Below are 23,174 nucleotides of genomic sequence, written 5' to 3'. Positions count from 1 at the left end.
TGAAGGTGGCACTCCCTCCCTGGACCCTGCTACGTGGAGCTGGCAGGCACAAGCCCTGCTGGCCCCTGCCCACCCAAAATAGAAGTCAAACTACACCTATGCCCGAGCATCCGGCCCCCCCAGCCCATAGCCCCAAGTCCCCCATCTTTCCCCCACTGGGCCTTGGAGTTTTTATAGCATGTTATGGAGGGCCTCAGAAAGAAAAAAGGTTGAAAGTCCCTGCTCTAAAGTCATCTGGGAGGGGACAAGTGTGAGGGCCCCACTACCGCCTCTTCCAGTGACAAAGACGATGATGGCACCACTGGTGGAGGGGCTGGGGCACTCTCCCGCACTGGGGAAGATTCCCTTGGTGTTGGTAACTGCTCCTCTGCCCCTGCGTCAGAGTCCGTGTCTTGTTTTGAACTCTGTGCCAGTGGAGTGGGGGTAACTTCTCCGAAGCCACCAGAGAGGAGTGATGTGAATATGGCACCGGTATCCTTGGAAGGTCCCAAGGATTCCAGTAGAGCCATTGAGCTGGCCAGTGGCCCTGCTGCCACGCAGGCACTGCCAGCGTAGTGCTGGCGTCCAGAACCCAAGGGGACTGCTGTTTATGCGGCGAAAGGCTGAATTCTCGGTCCAACTCAGACAAGTCTCCCCTCAGTGACCATGGAGGGCTGTGGAGACTTGTGTCTGCAGCTGACGTCAGGGACGGAAGACCAGTGTCTAATGGGTAGTAACCGATGACTCCCAAGGTTGATGGGGTCTGGTGATGTGAAGGTGAGGAGCAGTCCCGTATAGGTGGCAACCAGCACGCTGAAGGTCATTTGGGGGAAGGAGACTTGAACCAAGGCGTTGGGGGAGGACTGGTACTGGGAATGAGGAGATCAGTGCCTCAAGGCAGGCGATCCATGCCGCAACCATGGGGACTGCAAATGTGGAGCTGGCAACCTAGGTTGTATGGCCAGGGACCATAGTTGCGGAGCTGAGGATTGAGATCGTGGAGTAGGGTAACAATGCCTCTGCTCCGGAGACCAGCAATGCTCCACTGCCCTTTGAGGCGGGGCCACAGCTAGCTTGCCCTTGGAATGGGGAGCTTTAGTGGTATCTGCCGGTAGTCGTAGGCAATGCCGGAAGGGCCAAAAGGTCCCTAGCCACCTGGAAGGCCTCAGATGTTGAAGGCACTAACAAGCACCGAGGTCCCCTGTTGCTCCCAGGAGTCAGAGGTGGATCCCTGGGTGGGCTGAGTGGTCCAGTTACCAGTCTGGGGTGAGCAGCCTGATACCTTTCTCCTCTGTGCTCGGTGCCAGGGAGCAGCTGCGCTGTTTCTTCTGGCTCTTCCTCCTCACCATTTCCATTATCTGTGAGGGCACCCGAAGGCTCTGCCCATGGTCAATTGCTCTTCTGAATTTACAACTTGTCATCTAAGAATCTCATCAGCTCACACAGTTCCCCTATCATCACTATGCTGAAGGCTTTAATGCTTCACTTTGTATGGATAGAAAAACAGTAATAGAAATAAATGGGGGGCAGGGGGAGAGAAGAAGTTCAAAGAAGAGGGTACTGTTGTAGTTGAGTCTGGATACAATAAGGTTCTGAATGACAGATCTGGCTTTTAGGATGGCTACAAAATGTTGGAGCTACCAAGTAGGAAGAAGTGTAGCATTTGATTATGGCATTGATGTGTAGGGCAAGGGAAAGGGAGTGGCAGTCAAAAATAATCCCCCAGGATTGCAGACCTGTAACTGGAAGGATGATGGCATTGACAGTGAGAAGGGGGGAATGGAGCAGGTGTGGGAAGAAAAATTCTGTTTTAGCCATATTAGAACTTAAACAGTTTACTGTGAATTAAGTTGGCTTGCACATAAATTGCTTCATGTTGTTCTCCTTCCCTGAACCTCTGTCTACTTGTCTGTCCTTACAGCAATGACCATACTTTCCCTGAATGTTTAGAAAATGCCTAATAAGTCTTGGACAATATCATAAGCTAAATTGTATTTTATTATTTTGGATAGTCCCATTACTTTACTGAACAGAGATTTTTTTAAATGGAATAATTATAATAGTTAAAAATAAGTTCCCTTTGAAAATTATTAGAGGTTCACATACCTGATGATCTTGAATCTTCCTGCCCACTACTCTAAATGTATTGTTTCCTGTGTGATGATATATATGAACTCTACTGAATCCAGTCGATCCACCAGCTGGTACCCATTTCTTATTGGTATCATCGTAGACCATAACTGCAGCTCGTGCTTGGCAGATACTCTGTTCACTATTAAGACAAGAAAAAAAGATATTTAATGTTAAAAAGCAAAAGCAAAGTTAAGGCAAATGAAAGCGCTACATGTAAACCAAAAAAAAAGAAAAATTACTGGGCAAGTTAAGATAACCTGACAGGAAATTTTACCTTTCATCAATGTAGAATTGCTAGCACCACAGCACAACAACTGTTTCATTTAGTGTGTGTCATTCTGAAGTAGAGTTCTGCTCACAAAAGGTATGAACGAAGAGAACTGTATTAAGGGTAAAGATGGACCAATATAATTAGATTTGGCAGGTTTTTTACTACAGGAAAACTTTCCTACTGAATATGAATTTAAGTTATTAGCACTTTAAAACCCTGGGTAAAATTTGCAAAAGAGAATAAGGTACTTAGAAGCCTCAGTCTCATTGACACTATGGCTTTACTAAGGCTTCTATAATTAAACACTTCAATAGAAGAAAAATGTTACTGATGGAATAACCTAACAGCTAGGAAGTGAGATTAATAAGGATAGGAAGACGCTCTGCAGTGAATTCAATGAAAAAAGACATTGAACACACCTATTTGGGATAAATTTCAATATGTAAATAAACTTATTTTGTTTCCAAGAAAATAAATTAAGATTTTCTTTTTACATATATTTTACATCATATGGTATCTAGAAATTTCAAATACAGCTATGACCTGTGTTTCCCCTAAGCTGCATGGTCGGGCGGCCGCCCAGGAGTGATTCAAGTGCCGCGCACTTGATTAGCAGAGTCATACACATCCGGCAGCCTGTGTTCAGTTGCCCCTTTCTCCTCCCGGCTACTTTACAGCCACACTGCTCCTGCAGCTTCTCCCGGGACTCTTTTGATGGCTGTGCAGAGCTGCTTGAGGGGGGCGGGGGAAGAGAGCTGATGTCAGTGTGTCCCCCTCTTCAGCCCCTGTACCTCATCTCCGCAGAGCAGGGGAGAGGGAACAGGGCTCAGAGCAGGAGAGCCGCTATTGTCTGAGGTCTGACTGAGCCTTCTGGGCAGTGAGTGCCTTAAGGAGACAGTGCACCGTCTCAGAGACTTCCCCAGCAGCCAGCGCGCGCGCGCGCGCACACACACACACACTCTCTCTCTCTCACATACACACAGTCTCTCCCCCTCCCCCAGACCATGTACCCCCATCTCTGCAGAGCAGGAGAGGGGGGACAGGGCTCAGGAACAGGAGAGCTTTCAGTGAGTGCCTTAAAGCAACAGCGCACAGCATCTCTCAGAAACTTCCCCAGCAGCCAATGTGCAGAGTCTCTGTGTGTGTCTGTCTCTCTCTCACACACTTTCACAGTCACCTCCCAACAAATCCTTGTATTATTATTGTTATTCCTTGGTACTTCCTACAATGCACATATATTCTCTGTAATTTTATTCTTTCAAAGTGTGTTATTTTAGTTTTTTGATTGGTCTATGCATTTCATAATTTTTATTTCTCTTACACTTAAATTCTTTGAGTAGTGAGTTCTAAAATGCCTAACCTGTCCTGTCTGGAGTAATTATCCCTATGGTAACTTTTTAAAAATATATATTATATCTAGGTTTTTTGTTTCTACTGGTGGCTCACCTCCACACATTACCTTGGTGCACATCAAATTTATTCCACACGTGGATGGAAAAAATTAGAGGGAACATTGGCTATGACTCCTCCCTGAGCAAGAGGGTGCTCCTTTGATCAGTGTTCAGTGAAGCTCCCTTCCATGCTTCAGCATAATACTTTGAGTAGAATAATCATGCTGAGAACAAGGTACAGTCTAAAACTGAGAGAGAAGTGTCTGCCTATGCAAGGAAGTGGGACAGATCAGAGGCATACTATTTATTGAAAGGGAAGGGGAACCCAAGTTGTTTTTACTAGAAATGTCCAGACACTGTCTGGCAATAAAAATAAAAGTAATTACTTATCAGTAAATCAAATTATCCAAGATGACCTATTGGCAGATCCAACACTGCAAGCCATGCATTGCACATGCCTTCCAGAAGGAGTGTTACCTGCCTTTTTTTGGAGGGGAAGGAGGGCAAGAGGAAGAAGGGAGATTCTGCAGACAGTCTATGAAGGAGAAATGCAAGAAAATGAACTATATTTATTTATAAAATATGAAATGTAAAGAAGGGTTTTCCCACATAATTTTAAGCTGGTTTAGTTTCTTCCTTTCCCCAATGTTCTCACTTCCTTCTGTTAGGAAAATGGCAATATGTTTCACCTTTTTTGTGAACATAGGCACCTCCACTTAATAGCAAAGGGGAAAACTATGTTCAGTAGTCAGTGAAAAGTCTGTGTACAGACAAAAATACATCAGCACACAATACCAGTCATCCAACTACGAGAGATAAGAACATGTTTGCATTACTTCATGCATATATTGCATTGCAACTATTTCAGGACAAAGGCTTATATCTGAGTACTCCATACGTCTAAAGATGGGGAAAAAAATCTAGCCCAAATTTTGGACTTTAAGGAATTCTGTTGCATTAAACAAATATGGTTTCACCATCTAATACAGTGGCATACAGCCTTTTTAGCCTGAAGACTGAACTTATTTCAAGAGGCCACAATCAATACTTGAAGACGGGTACTGTGCTGCTTTGTTCCCTCTGTGCCAATCAGGCAGTGCAAAGGGGACAGCAACCATCCACAAGTCCCCTGCTGAGGATTTCTTCAGTGTGGAGGAAAGCCCAAGGGGCAAAGAGTCAGTATAGCTGGGTCCTATGCCTCCCTTTCTGCAGCTTTTTCTGCAGGAGGCAAGGTGGGGTAGGGGAGTGGCTGGTCTGTGCTACACTGCACTTCTGGCTATTCCAAGTTGGCATAAGGACCTTAAGAACTGTTGCCTGCTGACTCAAATTAGAGGAGTCTGGGGATTGTCCTAATCTCATCTGAGAGAGAGGCCATTTTCCCAGCCTGACCTGGGTGGCTGTGAAAGAGAGAGACATTCTTTGCTAGGTGCTCCCCTAAGCTCAGGAAGCACCAGATGAACCTCTCCTGCTCTTCCTGTGACTCCCAGAGCCAGGTAGGTAAGCAGGCAATGGAACAACCAGAGCCCTCAGATCTACTCCCAGGACTGCAAGAGAAACAGTGGAGCCAGGGCCCTCACCTCCTTTCCACAGTAACAAGTGTGATGTACCCAACTGGCCTGGGTCTAACAAAGTAGTAGATATACTGGCACTGGATTAGCAGTTTTCTGTTCCCTGACTGACCAGAGCAGGGGCTGCTCCAGGATAATGAGAACACCTGACTCCAATTAACCTGCAAAGAGTCAGGTGAGGCCATTAAGGTAATGTGAACACCTGACTTTGATACTATAAAAGGGCTCACTCCAGTCAGGCTGAGGAGAGCCAGGGAGCCAGAGGAGAGGAAGTGCAGCAGAAGGGGCTGGTTAATGAAGACACCCTCAAGCCATTGGTAAGAGAGCCCTAAGGTAAGGGTGAAGAAGAGAGAAGCGGGAGAGCTGTGGGGAAGCGGGCCAGGGAAATGTAGCAACTCTGGCAGTAAAAAAAAAGCGGCTGCCAACAGCTGCTACCATTAGGGTCCCCAGGCTGGAAACTGGGGTAGAGAGGGGGCCCGGGATCCCCCCAACTTGCCACTACAGAAACACCTCCTGGGAGGGGAAGACAGGACCCTGTCAGGACAGGAGGCTAAACAGTTCTGAAATAAGCCCCTAGGGGCAACAGAGACTGTGGGAGTTCTCTCACCAACCTTCTTGCTGGCTTATGATGAAAAGGGCTCAGTAGACTATAACCCTGGCCCTAGAGAGAGAAGGGCTACGTGGCGGGTCGCAGTGAGCCACTGAGGCTAGCATAGTATCAGAGGGGTAGCCATGTTAGTCTGGATCTGTAAAAGCAGCAGAGTCCTGTGGCACCTTATAGACTAACAGATGTATTGGAGCATGAGTTTTCGTGGGTGAATACCCACTTCGTCGGATGCATGTAGTGGAAATTTCCAGAGGCAGGTGTGTGTGTGTATATATATATATATAGTGTATGTATATATATATATATATATATATATATATATGTATATATATATATGCATGCAAGCAAGAATCAGGCTGGAGATAACGAGGTTAGTTCAATCAGGGAGGATGAGGCCCTCTTCTAGCAGTTGAGGTGTGAACACCAAAGAAGGAGAAACTGCTTTTGTAGTTGGCTAGCCATTCACAGAAGGCTAGCATAAACCGCCTAGAAGCGCAGGACCCACAGGGATAATGTCGGAGCTCTGCCACACAAGGGATTCTAGAAAGTCATATGGAGCAGCTCAGGGAACATGTTTTTCCAATTCAAAATCAAATACATTTTCTTAACACAGTCTCAACTTGATAGCCACAATTCAGAGCCTCAAGGACCACAATTCGCCCCAGGCTGGATACCAATGAGCACGAAGAACAGTGGACTTTATTTTAAAAGATTTTTAATGTGTTTCACAGTTCTATTAAAGTATACTGTAACTGGCTAAGAGATTATATGATCTGAGAATAGGATTACTTAAACGTGTAACCTACTCCCATACTTAGTGTTTGCTTACATAATTAACTTGTTAAAGTCAAAATCTAAAACCCTCTTACATTGTTTATTTCAAATACCACCATTTGACAGAACTCCTATGAAGCACAGTATAAGGAATATGTGTAATACTGTTGAATTTCTAGAAAGAGCAAACATGAACACTGGAAATCTGAAAATGTACGCAGTCAAGTACACTAAATATTTGGTTGACTTTACGCGTAAAGTTGATGTGTACACTAGATACTGTAAACAATAACGTAGTCAACAAGTACAAGCTCTAATTCTGTTGAGAGGCTCCTTTCAATAATTTGTAGGTAGAATATTGTCCCAATACAATCTATAAAAAAGTCTGTAAAAAGATCATGCTTCAGATTTTCAACATCTCCTCAATTTAGCCTTCCCTATTATTCCTTCCATTTCCTAGTACCTGGAAATAGGCTTTTCTAGAGGCAAAGACCATTTTTGAAGAGAAATTAGTCTTCTCTGTTTTGTCACCCTCCCCCCCTTCATTACTTAGTTCTCCAAGACCCTTCCCTTCTACCCCTTTGTTGCTACTCACCTCTATTGTCTTGATCACTGTCCCCTTATTGCATGCTACCATCAGATCCTATGTAACATTAGAAGTGCTGCCAACATTAGATTTTAAATTCTCGTAGCACTTCTAATGGTCCCTGATGGAACAATATACCAGGGGAATTGAAGTCATAATATCAACTTGCGCTGGGCACACCAAGGACAGTCTCACAGCCTGACAACATCACTGCAAAAACTGTATGAAAATGAGTAACTAGAGCCTCCAAACTATAATTTCAACCTTTATTTGTGTATATTTCTGAGGTGCTCTTATCACATATCATTTTAAAGAAAGTCTTCTCCTGATGCCAGTTCATGATCTTCATCTTTTGATACCCAGGTCTCAGTGCCATGCCATCTTATTTCATCATTTTTACGTGGACTTTGTTGTTTTGAACAACACACATTTTAATGTACATTCTAAAATGTATCTTATAAGTACTGATCAAAATATACACACTCCGAGAGACACACCTAATGCAATCTCTATTATATGTTTTATTTTATATGCTTTCATTCATGAGTCATACATGAAAAACATGTTAAACTATGAAGCCCCAGAAGGTAACCATTACATAAGTTTGAAATATTTGTATTCTAAGTTAATTTAAAACATTTCCTATAGTGGTGGGTCATTCTAAACCAATGAAACCAAACAATTTAAACACTAATAATAAGATGCCAAACATTTCTAATTGGCCTGTGAAAACGTTGTGCACCAAAATACTTGCTTTACTTGAATTTCATTCAATTCTTCAGATATAAATATATATGTTGATCCTAAATCAAATTCAAGTTCACAAAGTATACTAAGCCTTTTTTATTTCCAAATGCCAATTTAAATATAACAAAACCACGTCCTGCTCTGAATTTTATTCCTAATACCCAATACCTTCTTTACCCAAGTTATGCTTACATAGGGTGCACAAACCATAAATTTACTGTTCTAAACTCAGCAAGAGTTAACTTGTACACATCTTTCAAGTTAGCTATGCTGTTTGTAACCATGAAGTCAAGTTAAACTAAAAGTATATTTGTGTTAATTCCACTCCCCTGTCAAATGCACACACACTACAAAAACATTCAGCTTAATTTGAATTAAAAGAACTATGGTACAATACATTAAAATCAGATAAATTAACAGGTTTGAACAGCTACAAACAATGCATATGTAATTCATCCTGAGAGAAAAATAATACCAAGCACATCTGTGAAATATGAATCTACTTATGACTGATTTTGCTACATAATTTTCCAGCTGTTACTTGGCTGTCCCTTTTTTCTGGGTTCAATAATTCTCTCACTGCTAGCTGAAAAGCAATTTTGAATGCACAAATTCCCGAGTCTAAGCAATAGCTAGTGCCAAAACCTCATTTTGAAGAAAATGCATTTTGCAGGTGCAATTCTTTAGTTTCTTTATAATTTAATCGCTCATGTGAAAATACAATTCATAGTTGCACATTATAGCTTAATTTTAGCCATTTGTATTCAATATTTAAAACATTTATTTCCTTGAAGGCCTGGGACAAACTTTCTTTTCTTCCCAATTTATCCTTTTTGGGGAAAGAGACATTTAATATATATAGCAGCGTTACAACCTGGTTGAGTGAGCCCTTCTGTACAGTTAGACTATTGTGAGTGGACCCAATCACTCTCAATCCCACTTCTTCCAAGCCAACAGTCTAGGCAGTAATCGCAGTTTCTAGTTGTGGTACTCTAGGGCACAATCCCAGGCTCAGATCTGCTGTTCGATGCCCCTTCTTGGGAGACTGGATGCCCAACAGCCCCAAACCCTGAAGTTAGGCTTCCCAAGTCTTCCAGTCTCTTACACACACCCCTTCCCCACATAGGCTGCAGGCATACTGGACTTTTAGTTAACACCTTTGGGGACATGAAAGGAAAGCAAGGAATACAGGCTTAAAGGAATTTCTTAACTACAGTGACTTTACTCTTAAAGCACAAGAAAATTACATATCTTTGAAAACAACAGATCTCAAAACAGCCTGGAAACACACCCTTGCCCTAGTCTGATCTCATCCCTTTTGAAAGTTGGAGGTTTGTCAGAATTTCAGGATGGGCAGAATCCCTCCTGCTCTCTTTCTCCTGGCAAGTTCTTACAGTGATTGCAGTGATGATCAGCTCCCTGAACAGAGCAGAACCTCATTTGTTCTTGGATAGTGACCCTGTTTCCGAGCTTGTGCTCCAACTGAGATGCCACAGATACCCTCAATCACACTTGCCCCTTCCTCCTGTGGGCCCCTAAGTAAAAAACCCATTGTTCCAGGGAAGTGGGCTACTAGCTGAGATGATTAAAGTCACTGGCCCCAGACTGGAGTCATGATGGTTCTTACCATTAGTTCTTCAACAAGGTATCAAACACCTTTCCCAGGCAAGACAGCTGTCTGGAATGATGCACAACTGGTTATCTTTGACATGTTCAGGTTTGTGCAGTCAGTGTCCAGCATTTCAATATAGAGAACAAGACAGAGTTCATGATCTAACCCAGACATATCGCATTCTGTCACACATAGCTCACAGGTAAAAAAGTAACTGTCCATGCTAGTCAAATCATGATAGAAACATACAGTAGAACCTCAGATTTACAAACTGACCAATCAACCACACAACTCATTTGGAACCGCAAGTACACAATCATCATCAGCAGAGACAAATTAATAAAGCACATTTGTGGTTTTTAGAGGCCTCAGAGTAGATCCCACTATAGGTGTACATACATCTCTGATGTGAGATCAGAGTCTCTTGAATAGCAGTGTCCATCAGGGCCATGTATGTGCTCAGACTCTGTGCTAGGGCATAGAACATGGAGTGGTTATAGTCGGCCCTCACTTCCGTCAAAATTCAAAGCCCATTTTAGCAAAAGACTCCAAAAGCAGGGATGCAGGGTGGGTCGTGGGGTCCACAGAAAAAAAAATCTCGAAGTAACAATTTTCTTCTGTAAGTATATGTCAATGTGGAGTCCTCTGTAGGTGACTGGCAAGCAGTATCTTCTTCAGGATAGTGGGAATGAGGAATATCAGTTAAAATAGTGATTGCAGTACTACTCTTCCAAACTGGCATCAGCCCTGACAGACAACTGCAATGAATAAAGTTTAATGATATGGAGTTAAAAAGACTTTTCATCATCTTGCAGATTTCAAAGAAGTCAGCACATTCCTGATGAAGACAAAGATGTCACTTGAGCTCTGGTGTGAGCCTTGATGTTCAGTGGGAGAGGTACACCAGCCAACCAGTAACATAGCACTGTATTATTCATTTTGATGAGATGGCCCAACTTTTAGAATGACCGGCTGTAGCTAGAAATAAACAGGAAGACAGAACCAAATTATCCAGACTATCATGTAATAAAGCAAGGCTCTGGAAAAATCCAGTATGTTGAGTGGGGCTTTGGGAAGAAGACTTGTAGATTATGAAACTCAAGAGACCACCTGGGGGATGAATTTTAAGTGACATTTCAGCACTACTTTCTCTCTATATAATGTTACATAGTGAGGTTCAAAATTTACCCTAATTGTAAGCTCAACTGTAAGAAGTGGATAACAGTTCATGCAGCGTCACAACAACCTGAAGCAACAAATGTTGATGGGAAAAGGTGTAAAAGGGGAGACAAAGACTTAATTAATCTGAACAAAAAGTCCTACTGATATAACTCAACAACAACATTAAGCTCGTGGTTGGTAAACAAGAAAAGCATGAGACTGGAAGTTCAGTGAGTCAAGATTGGCATGTCGGAAATTAAGCCTGAAAATCTGTGAAAAAAGAGAGAGGATGGAATACTTCATCCATCACTTCTTTTCGGGGGTTTTAAAAAATGACTTTGGAGGGAAATACAGATGGGTAGAGGCAAAGCTAAAGGGGCAACTGCTGACTGAAACAAGAGAAGGAAGGAGCTTCGCCATCATGACTGCCACCCTCACTATCTCTTGGAATCCCAGGATTGACCGTAACATCAGCCCTTTTTCATCCTGATTCTGAGATGTCCTGACCATCAGACCAGGCCCGAGAGAGGGAGCCAGATGACACCACCACCTCCATCAGCTAAATCCCAAATCACCACCTGGGGCGTAAGACTTTGTCTTTCCACCCCCTCCAGGCCCCTCCCAAAGTGTCCTTTTCCTTCCCTATCTTATTTCTTCTTTTTCCTATCTCTCTCCTTTTTCCTTTTGTCTAAGCCTGGCTTACCTGGCCAAGACTGCATATTTTGCAGCAGTGCTATAAGTCTGTGCCCAGAAAAGCAGTTAAGAGCATGCCCAAAACAGTCCAATGGTAGTACCAGTTTGCCAGACCTCAGAGAGGCTGGTAAGCCTGTGCGCTGTGCCTGTGTTTTTACAGCAGTGAGGTGGCAAGTGAGAGTCAACACCAAAGACAGAAACCACATTTTCTATTTTTGCTGTTCTTTTTCTTTTCCCTTTTGTGTACGTTTGTCTTGTTTTGTCTTCTAGGAAACAGGATTGGACTTCAACAGCAGCAGCGACAGCTCCAGCCCATCTTAACTAACTTTTTCTCTTTTCCCGTCAAAGGATAGATATTACCATCTAAAGGACTATAAAACAAGTTTTTTCCTTCCAAAGACCCTGGTCACAGATTGTCTGCATAGGAAGTCCACTAGGTTGCTGCAGACTCCCAGAAAATGAATACCTATTGGAGTTATTCTACGTAGATGGCTTCATGTCCAAAACCTGACAGCCTCAAGCAGAGGAAGAGACTACTATGTGCCTCTTTGCTAACTTACGTAGTGTCATGGACATGTCAATCACGAATAGCACACCTTGGAGTTTTGGAGAACAGGACATTTATGTGAAAACCAGCATCTCCAAAGGACCAAGTCCCCTGCATTTGTTGATAGTTCAGATGGGCTCCCCAACCTGTCACTGACCTGTGATTAAAGGTGTTTGTAGGGGAAGGAGCTGAAAAACATTGAATCATAGAAATTTAGGGCTGGCGGGACCCTTGAGAACTCATCAGACCAGTCCCCCAGTGAGGCAGAACCAAGTACACCTAGACCATCCCTGACAGGTATTTGTCTAATCTGTTCTTAAAAAATTTTAATGACAGGGATTCCACTAGGACGTGTTTCCTAGTCTCTAACCTAAATCTCCCTTACTGCAGATTAAGTCAATTACTTCCTGTCCCACCTTCAGCAGACATGGAGAACAACTGATTACCATCCTCTAACAGCCCTCAACATATCTGAAGACACTTACCAGGTCCCCTTAGTCTCCTCCCCTCCCCCCAGATTAATCAGAGCTTTCCAAACCTTTCCTTATAGGTCAGGTTTCTAAACTCTTTATCCTTTTTGTTTCTCTTCTAAACTCGCCAATTTATCCACTTCTTTCTTAAAGCGTGGTAACCAAAACTGACCACCATGCTCCAGATGAGGCCCCACCAGGACAGAGCAGAGTGGGACAACTACTTCACATATCTTACATATGACACTTCTGTTATTACATGCCAGAATATTAGCCTTTTTCCCCAACTACTTCTCATTGTAGAGACACAATCAATTTGCAATCCATTATAACCCAAAGATCCTTTCAGCAGTATTAGTGCCTAGCCAGTTATTCCTCATTTTGAATTTGTGCATTTGATTTTTCTCATACATGTAGTACTTTGCATTTCTCTTTACTGAATTTCATCTTGTTCATTTCAGAGCAGCTCTGCAATTTATCTGGACTTGTGAGAGGCTCCAGGCCATCATAGTTTGAACTGATTCTCACTCAAGTAACCTAATTTGCATTGACAAGAATCTGTCCTTAAGGAAGTATGCTCTCGTAGACCTGAAGTCAAAGCTCCTGTGATCGCTATCAGTGATGGGATACAAGACAATTTTTTTTAGTTCATCAGGAGACGAAGCTAGAAGAACAGGTAGACGGCGTACTCCAGGCATGCTGCCATCACTGCTAGGATCTGCCTTCAATCATCACTGATAGTAACATATCCATTAACAATCCATGACTATCTACAAACATGAATGTGAAAGGTTTCAGAGTAGCAGCCGTGTTAGTCTGTATCCGCAAAAAAAACAGGAGTACTTGTGGCACCTTAAAGACTAACAAATTTATTTTAGCATGAGCTTTCGTGAGCTAAAGCTCACTTCTTCGGATGCATAGAATGGAACACACAGACAGGAGATGAGCTATCTCAATTGATTAGACTCTGCCTGTTGGTATGCATACTTCCACCTTTTCATGTTCTCTGTATGTATAAATATCTCCTGTCTGTGTGTTCCATTCTATGCATCCGAAGAAGTGAGCTTTAGCTCACGAAAGCTCATGCTAAAATAAATTTGTTAGTCTTTAAGGTGCCACAAGTACTCCTGTTTTTTTTATGAATGTGAAAGTAACTGGCCAATTATTTTTAACAAGCAAGCATGCATCAATTGCTATAGTTCGGCCACCCCTGCAGTTAATTAAGTTGATATAAAATCACCTGAGTCACATTTAGGACATCTGGATAGCACAGCATTTAGAACACTCAGTGGTAGCCAATATTTACTACTTACATCGACCAGGTATTAATTACTTTTTAAAGACAAATTCTAAAGCCTATTTGGAACTGGTCTCAATACATTAAAGTCTTCAACCAAAGTGAAATAAAAAAAGGAGAGTGGGGTACATAGAAGATGAACACTATTATCAGAGTCACTTCTGGTTTATATACTTTAGTATTCATTTTACTGTGGGATTCAACATAGTCAGATCTCTCGGTTAAGCTGTTACAGCTTAACTTTATGGAGTGAAAACCTACACGATTTTTCTGTTCCAGAAAATGGTGACGGTGGTGAAGTACATCCTATTCTTCCTTTAAAGAATCAGTAGTGAACCAATGCCACAGCATGATGGCAAGCGTACTCCCAGGAGAATTCTGCATGCAGTATTTTAAAATTCTGCATGCAGTATTTTAAAATTCTGCATGCAATATTTTAAAATTCTTCATATATTTGCCAAAAATCACACAACATACTCCCACCAGTTTCAATTATTTTGTAATTTATTTCAAAATGCCTGTCAACAAGTATGTCTGTAACAATACAGACAACAAAAGAGATTCAGGAAATGTTTTTTGACAAAGATTCCTTACTAGTCATATTAATACAGAATTTTGAGTAACAAAATACAGAAACATATTTCCCTTCAGAAGGCTTGGGGAAGTCAGGGGTAATTTTAGTTCATTATAAATTTGAATCTTAACTTGTAATAGCACAAATTTTCAAGTTTTTCTAAAGTTGCATCTCATCTATGGACAAGTTGTACTGTAATACCTAAAGCTGAAAGCCTTAAGAGAGTTGCATACCAAAGAAATCTCCCTAAAATAAATCCATTCAATTGTGTGTGTTTCATAATTTGTTCTTTTCTCTGTGGACAAAAAAACAAACCTGATGCAAATAAAATAAGAGCTTGTCCCACTGCAGCCCATCTGTTCTTCCTCTGTGATTTTCCAGTTTTAGTGACAACCATTTCCACAGCAACAGACAAATATCAAACAGGTGTAAGACTTCATTGCAGGACAAGCAGAAGAAAGTTTTTACTCAGATAAGCATCTTGATGTCAGAAATAACTCACAATTCCATATAATGAAACATTAACCATCATCCTAAAACTTCAGGACTTGAAGAAAGCTGGTCAAAGTATATTTCATACTAAATAAACTGAAATCAAAATGGAATAGTTAATTCACATTTTAGCTTGTGTTCCATTCCCCTTGCTAATATTAATTATGGTAAGGGTTAAGAAAAAAAGTAATGGTGACTTTTTTATTTTTTTTTTAAACTGAAGACTGGAGCAAAATAAGCATTAAACCACCTCAGTCTTCTTTGTGTCTTCCATTATTAGCTCTCCTTCCCCACTAAGTAGTCGACCTACACTTTATTTTCTCTCTCTTCCTCCTAATGTATTTATAAGATCTTTCTGATTTTATCCCCTACATGCCCAGGTTGTTCTTTTGTACTCCTCCTTAGCAAACTGTCCATGTTTCTGCTTTTTGCAGGATTCCTTTTTTGACTTTCAGGACATTGAGGAAATCCTGATGGATAGGGCCCTACCAAATTCATAGTCCATTTTCATCAATTTCACAGCCAGAGGGTTTTAAAATTGGTCAATTTCACATTTTCAGCTGTTTACATCTGAAATTTCACGGTGTTGTAACCATGGGGGTCCCAACCTAAAATGTACCCAGAAGTGGGTCTGATCTCCCCACCTCCCTTGTCTCTCCCTCCTCCCCCACCCTGAGCTGCCCTGCAAGGGAAGGACAAGTCCTGTCTCTCTCCACCCCAGCAGGGACACTCAGCTAGGAGCTCCCTGGCTGGGGCACTTCCAGGAGCAGAGGGATATCGGATCCACCTCCACAAAGTCTCCTCCAGCTGCAGGAACCTCCAGTGCTGGACAGGAAGCTTCCTGCAGGAGGGGGAGGCACTCTGAGGTGGGTCAGATCTCCTCCTGAAAGTGACCGTACAGGGCTAGGACAAATCCTTTCCCTCTCCAGCCCAGCCAGGACTTGCAGCTAGGAGCCCCCTGACTAGGATGCTCCCAGCAGCAGGGGAGATCAGATTTCAGGGGGAAGGGTTTATTTCACGGTCCATGACACATTTTTCACGGCTATGGAATTGGTAGGGCCCTACTGATGGAGCCATGTTGACCTCTTAATAGTCTTTCTACCTTTCCTTCATATCAAGGTAGGTTGCTCTTATGCCTTTAATATTGTCTGTTTCAGAAACTGTCTGCTCTCCTGAATCCTCTTTTCCCTTAGATTTTCTTTCTATGGGACCTTACCCATGAGATTTCTGAGTTTATTAAAATCTGCTTTTTTGACGTTTACGGGATTGGACTAGACCCAGAAAGCTGTAACCACCCCTGTTGTTCACAATAATTCACTGTCATTATAAAAGACAAAAGCACAAGGTTTGTAATTTACCTTAACGTAAGTAACACTGCCACAGTGACTTAAGAATTACATCTCGTATATTTCTGGCTCATTAATAAATCTCTTTTCTGCAGAACCTTTACCTGTAATTTCTCATCTAAGATATTTCTCTAGGTCTTGGGGATGGACTGTATATTCCAAATAATCACCAACTTGATGACTCAGGGGTAAAGTTGAATGGAGAGAGGTGAAGAGTTTGAACAGCAATCTGTGCTGCTCAAAGCATTTCACTAGGTATCACACTACTGGTCACACACAGAGATTGTTTTCAGTGTACTCAAAGCAGACATCTCTGCACAAACAGCATTCTCTCCTTTCTGTTTGTAAGCAATATGTTTTGAAATTTCTTACTAAATCACCAACATGGAATATATTTTTAAATAAAATAAAGTCTTTGCCTTACAAAAAACTCTCTCCTGCCCACTCTTTATATACTGGAAAGTTAAAACAGATAGATCACACAGAGAGCTATGAAATGAGATATTTTAGTTTACATTTTCTCTTCATGTTCCTCCAATAGTTTCATGCCACCTGAATCCAGATTCTTTCTGCTCTAATAAAATCCATGTTTCCACTCATTCCTCAAACATCTCCCTTATAATAAATATATGGAGATATACCTATCTCATAGAACTGGAAGGGACCCTGAAAGGTCACTGAGTCCAGCCCCCTGCCTTCACTAGCAGGACCAAGTACTGATTTTTGCTCCAGATCCCTAGGTGGCCCCCTCAAGGACTGAACTCACAACCCTGGGTTTAGCAGGCCAATGCTCAAACCACTGAGCTATCCCTCCCCCCTTCAAAGCATCTTCTCTCTTGCTTGTACCAAAACGCTACCCAGAAACGCTGCATTCACTTCATCTGTTTAATTCCTTCATGGGGGACTCAAATCAATGGCTCTGCAAGCAAAGGTTCTACGCAATAAACACACTCGAGTCCTGTATGAGTGTCTGTGCTTGCTAATTTCACACAATGGAAGAGAACATTAGTATTGCCTGGCTCTTTCATCTCCTCAAGAGGAAAGAGTACTTTCTTGATGGTTCTTGCTTCAGGAACAGTTTGTTAAATATCTTCAGCTAGAGATTGGAATTAAACCGGTCTGGAGGACCAAAAAAAGGTTTGAAATCCTAATTTACAATTAATGCAGTTTACACAGTCTGCAAATGAAGACAAAGTTTTATGCCTCTACAGTTAATTTAAAATGTTTGGTTATAAATATCTGCTTCTAGGGAAGTCTGCTCACCTGTTACTTTCCCTCTTCTGTGCACGATGGTTTTTGGTTAAGTTATATTTGACAAGTTACTACCAATTTAGCACTCACATAGAAGAAAAAAAGAAACAGACTTACAACATGTAAATTGGTGGAATTACTTATTTTATTCTTTAAATGAAAGCTAGTATTTTACCTCATACAAGTACTGTAGTGCAATCTCTTTATTGTGAAAGTGCAACTTACAAATGTAGATTTTTGTTACATAACTGCACTCAAAAACAAAACAATGAAAAAAACTTTAGAGCCTACAAGTCCACTCAGTCCCACTTCTTGTTCAGCCAATTGCTAAGACAAACAAATTTGTTTATATTTACAGGAAACAACGCTGCCCACTTCTTATTTACAATGTCACCAGAAAGTGAGAACAGGCATTCGCATGGCACTTTTGTTAGCCAGCATTGCAAGGTATTTATGTGCCAGACATGCTAAACTTTCATATGCCCCTTCATGCTTTCATCACCATTCCAGAGACCATGCTTCCATGCTGATGACGCTCATTAAAAAAAAATAAATGTGTTAATTAAATTTGTGACTGAATTCCTTGGGGGAGAATTGTATGTCTCTGGCTCTATTTTACCTGCATTCTGCCATATATTTCAGGTTATAGTGGTCTCGGATGAGGACTCTGCACATATTGCTTATTTTAAGAACACTTTCACTCCAAATTAGACAAAATGCAAAGAAAGTCCCAATGTGAGATTTTTAAAGAGAGCTACAGCACTCGACCCAAAGTTTAATAATCTGAAGTGCCTTCCAAAATCTGAGAGGGACAAGGTGTTGAACATGCGTTCAGAAGTCTTAAAGAGCAACACTCTGATGCAGAAACCCAAACTACCAAAAAAGAAAATCAACCTTTTGCTGGTGGCATCTGAGTCAGATGATGAAAATGAACATGCGTTGTCCGCACTGCTTTGAATTGTTATCAAGCAGAACACATCAGCATGGACACATCCTCTGGAATGGTGGTTGAAGCATGAAGGGACATATGAAGCTTTAGCACATCTGACATCTAAATATCATATGATGCTAGCTACAACAGTGCCATGCAAATGCCTGTTCTCACTTTCAGGTGACACTGTAAACAAGAAGCAGGTAGCATTATCTCCTGCAAATGTAAACAAACTTGTTTGTCTGAGTGATTGGCTGAACAAGAAATAGGACTGAATGGACCTGTAAAGTTGTACATTGTTTTATTTTTGAATGCAACTATTTTTGTACATAATTCTACATTTGTAAGTTCAACTTTCATGATAGAGATTGCACTATAGTACTTGTATTAGGTTAACTGAAAAATACTGTTTCTTTTGTTTTTTACAGTGCAAATATTTATAATAAATATAAAGTGAGCTCTGTACACTTTGTATTCTGTGTTGTAACTGAAATCAATATATTTGAAAATGTGGAAAATATCCAAAAATATTTAAATAAATGGTATTCAATTATTCATTGCTGCGATTAATCATGATTACTTTATCATTTGATGGCCATACATTTTTCCACTGTTAGTTTCAGGTTTCTCAGAGGAGGACACATTGAAGACTGATCTCTCAGAAATGCGTATTACTATTACAAGAGAAGGCATTTACTTGCCAATAATCCATTTCACAGGAACTGGTTCAATTAGGATGGGTCTTCATGCAATAAACTCATGCATCTCTGACTTCAAATTTAAATCAGTCTTTACTTGTGGGTCATGTAAATAGTAATTTTAAGAATTTGAAGGCTTTGAAACTGTACAAGACAAAGAACAGGTTTTATTTTAATCAAAAAATTAGCTTTAAAGTCTTTATATTATAATAGACAATATTAGACTTGTATTGTACAATAAATGCCACAACATTTAAATAAAAAAAATTTAAAGTCCTTTAGGCTTCAAATTGGAGTATTTTTAAATTGACCAAATTATGTGAACAAGGTAAATACTAAAAACTGACAACCAAATAATATTTTGCCCTTTGGAAAGGGCTGAGTATGAAGACTCATTCCTCAGTTTCCTGGAAATTGAGGTAGAAAGTCAAGCGATTTCCCCATGGTCACACAAGGAATCCATGACAAAGCTATGAATAGAACCCACATTGTCTTACTGCCAGCTCTGTACATTGGCAACTTCTCTCTGGAACACATTTTATCATAAGTTTAGATATCTGAAAAATGTCAGCATACATTTTTACTCCAATGAAACATGGACGTATGACAGTTACACAGAAACAACTATTTTGTTACAGAAGTTATAAACTATTTCTCCTCAATAAGGTAGGGTTGCCAGGCATCAGGTTTTCAACCAGAATGCCCAGTCGAAAACGGATCCTGGCAGCTCCAGTCAGCACTGCTGACCAGGCTCTTGGAAGTCCAGTCGGCGGTGCCACAGGGCTAAGACAGACTCCCAGCCTGCCCTGGCTCCTGGAAGTGGCCAGCATTTCCCTCCAGCTCCTAGGCAGAGGTGTGGCCATGGTGGCTCTGTGTGCTGCCCCCACCCTGAGTGGCGGCTCCGCAGCTCCCACTGGCTGAGATCCACAGCCAGTGGGAGCTGCGGGGGCAGCACCTGCAGGCAGGGGTGACACACAGAGCTGCCTGGCTGCACCTCCACCTAGGAGCTGGAGGGAAATGCTGGCCACTTCCAGAAGCCGCCTGAGGTATGCACTGCCTAGAGCCTGCACTCCTCACCCCCGCCTTCACCCCAACTACCTACCCCAACCCTGAACCCTGTCCCACACCCAAACTCCCAGAGCCCACATCACCTCCTGCCCTCTGAACCCCTCAGGCCCCACCCAGAGCCCCCTCGTGCATCCCAAACCCCTTATCCTTGGCCCCACACCACAGCCTCACCCCAACCCCGTGCCCCAGCCATCACCCCCTCCCACACCCCAACCCCCTGCCCAGCCTGGCAAAAATAAGTCAGTGAGCAACAGCTGGGGAGAGTGAGCGAGCGATGGAGGGAGGGGGTTGGAGTGAATGGGGGCAGGGCCTCTGAAAAGAGGCAGGTCCTCGGGGAAGGGGTGTTCAGTTTTCTACAATCAGAAAGTTGGCAATCCTACAAATAAGGACAGCTGGCTTCTATTAAACCTGTTACTATAATATTAGCAAGACTCTTCTATAGCATACACAAATATCCAACATACGTCCATGTAGCTACTGTTTGTTTACAGATCATCCTCTGATGAGCAACTTCTCTAAAAATTGTCAGGCAGTACTGCTATGCCTACAAATGTTGAGGAGTGAGGTGAACATCCTTTCTTATGCTTATTATTAGGACATTAGGTTCTTCCAAATGGCTGTCAAAATTTTCTAAAGCTATTTGAAGGACTGATTTTTTTAAAGTCCTATATTTTATACAATTTAAAGAAATCCTATTCTTCTAAATTATCAGAAAAACACAGCTACTATCATCTATTTACTTTTATATAGGCAACTGCATCAAAGCCAAAGGGAACATCCAACATTTTAACGCTCAGTTACTCTTGTATGCCAGACATTCTTAAAACCCGCATGATAAATATCCAACACTACAGTGCACTTTTCACCAATTCCGCACAGAACCCCTAAATGAGAGTCAAAACTAGAAGCTTGAAAGCAATGCCCCAATTTCTAATTAAGTCAGAATCACCTGACATGAACATCTGTTCCCTAAAATAAACACACTTCTGAAAGCTTAGCCTTGTATTATAATTATTTTCCCACTTCAATCCTCTTTAAAAGCAGTACATGAATTTTAGTGCATGCAAGATGCACTCACTCATTTAACTAAATATCAATAAAACTTATGAAGTCCAGAATTAAATAGGAGCACTGTATGCCGTTACAAACTTCATTCTTCAATCTGTTCCTTTCTGATTAAAGATCTATTCCCTAGAGCTGTACAATTACCTTTACTACTTGGTATGTCATTTTCTCCACCGAGACCAGTTAGGCTTGGGGAGTTTCCAAATTTGGAACTGCAGAATCGCAACACAATAATCTGTTAAACTATTATGCCAGTTCACGGTTTTTTATACACCAGTTTAAATTGCTTATGAATCAGAAAGCTATTCATTTTGGGGGAGGGGGTATTTTTGCTGAATTGCTGAAAACAGATATTTTTAAGAGGGAGATTCATTTACAAAGCTAAGCTAATAGGTTGAAGAAATCTTTCCAATCTAAAAATAAAAGCTGAGTAAACATGTTAATGTTAACAGCCTTACCTCGTTTCAGCACCTATTTCCATACAGCTTAAAAGTGAAAATGCCACAAGTGGCCAATGGCAGTACAGCCAACTTGACAAATTGCATATCTTAAGATCCCTAAAAAGGTACCCACCCAGGGAGATAAGCAAGGAGCTCCTAAGGGCTTCTGCTAGGCAATTCTAACAATTTTATATATCAACTTTGGCATAATGTCTTCATTTCTTGATGTAGATAATCTTGTCAATGTTTGCCTTCTCCTGAAAACCTTCATTTTGAGAAGATTATAGAGAACATTATAGTTAGGCAGTTCTGGCAATAACTGGACTCCTAAGATTTCTTGGATCCCAATCAATTTTAAGCATACATAACATTCAGAAACTGCAATGGCTATGAAGAAATAGATAGAGATAAGTGTGTGCATGTTCATTCTTTAGATCAAGAACTTTTGATAGTTGACCACTAGATGTTTGTTATCTACTATGGGGATCCTAGCATGGGTACATAGAATTGCTCTAGATTGGCTGCATTCCTTTCTTTCTACAGTCCCAGATGGTAGTATAGAGTAATTATGCGTCTGACCCGAGGAAGATGCACTAGTAATACATACTGTCATACCTATGTTCATAAACTGATGATCATATGTTGGTTCCTTTGTGCTCTTTAACATGAAGGTAGCAGCAACTTGTCCTTTGTTCATCAATATTTGGTAAAGAAGATAGAGACTTTCTTTAGAAGCAGATCTTTGACACATTTTCCAGTGTTTTTGTCACCTTGAGTTTGGACTATTTCAGCATGCTCTGCATCTGAATGCAGTTCCAGCAAGGGCAAACATTTTTTAGTAAACACTCTTCCTATTCTTCGTACTAATGTCCACATAGGCATTAAAATGGGATTTTCATAGCTGCATGCTTCCAGAGTGGGTAGCAGGATCATCCTTTACATGTTGACATCCAAAACAAGGTGTATTATATATAAATATCTCTTCCATCTTCCTCTCAGCACTAAGCATGAAGAAGAGTTCTGCCAAAAGAAAGGAAATGGTATGGTCTAAGAGTGGATGACCAATATGCAGAACTTGGTGAACTTACATATCGGCCATGTGGCCCTCTAACATATCTCTAATACAGCAGACAAATACATGGAGTTATAATTAATTATTGGTACTCCTCAGGAATGAACTTTGATGCTTAACTGAAAGAAATATTGCTTGAATTTACTTACGGAATGAATGCTATGACAGCTAAGAGGACTACCTGTCTGAATTAAGAGTACAATGCTGTATCTCCCAATGTCAAATAAAAAACCTCATCTGAGTGGAGATAGTAGCCATTGGGATGTCTTATCTAATGGACAGAAAACATAATACCACCTCCTGCAGACGTTCCATCTAGGTAGTGCTGTAAGAAGCAGAATGAGGTTCCAAGATCATGTTCTGTGACCTAGAAGGTTGGAATAAGGTTGATGTCCTAAGGA

The 23,174-nt window shown here is 41.4% G+C and overlaps 1 protein-coding gene across 8 annotated transcripts in view; it reads right to left on the bottom strand.

The window, feature by feature from the left end:
- Positions 1-23,174, bottom strand: part of ENAH (ENAH actin regulator) — a 173,851-nt gene that overhangs the window by 101,548 nt on the left and 49,129 nt on the right. For all 8 annotated transcript variants that reach the window (XM_045010077.1, XM_045010079.1, XM_045010078.1 and 5 more), the window contains exon 2: positions 2,086-2,251. In XM_045010077.1, the coding sequence (XP_044866012.1) occupies positions 2,086-2,251 (166 nt within the window). The remainder of the gene's footprint in view (positions 1-2,085; positions 2,252-23,174) is intronic.

This window comes from Mauremys mutica, chromosome 3 (genome assembly GCF_020497125.1).
Source record: "Mauremys mutica isolate MM-2020 ecotype Southern chromosome 3, ASM2049712v1, whole genome shotgun sequence".
NCBI classification, from domain to species: Eukaryota; Metazoa; Chordata; order Testudines; family Geoemydidae; genus Mauremys; species Mauremys mutica.
Note: the sequence above shows the minus strand (reverse complement) of the source record. Positions and strands in the feature narration are given on the sequence as shown.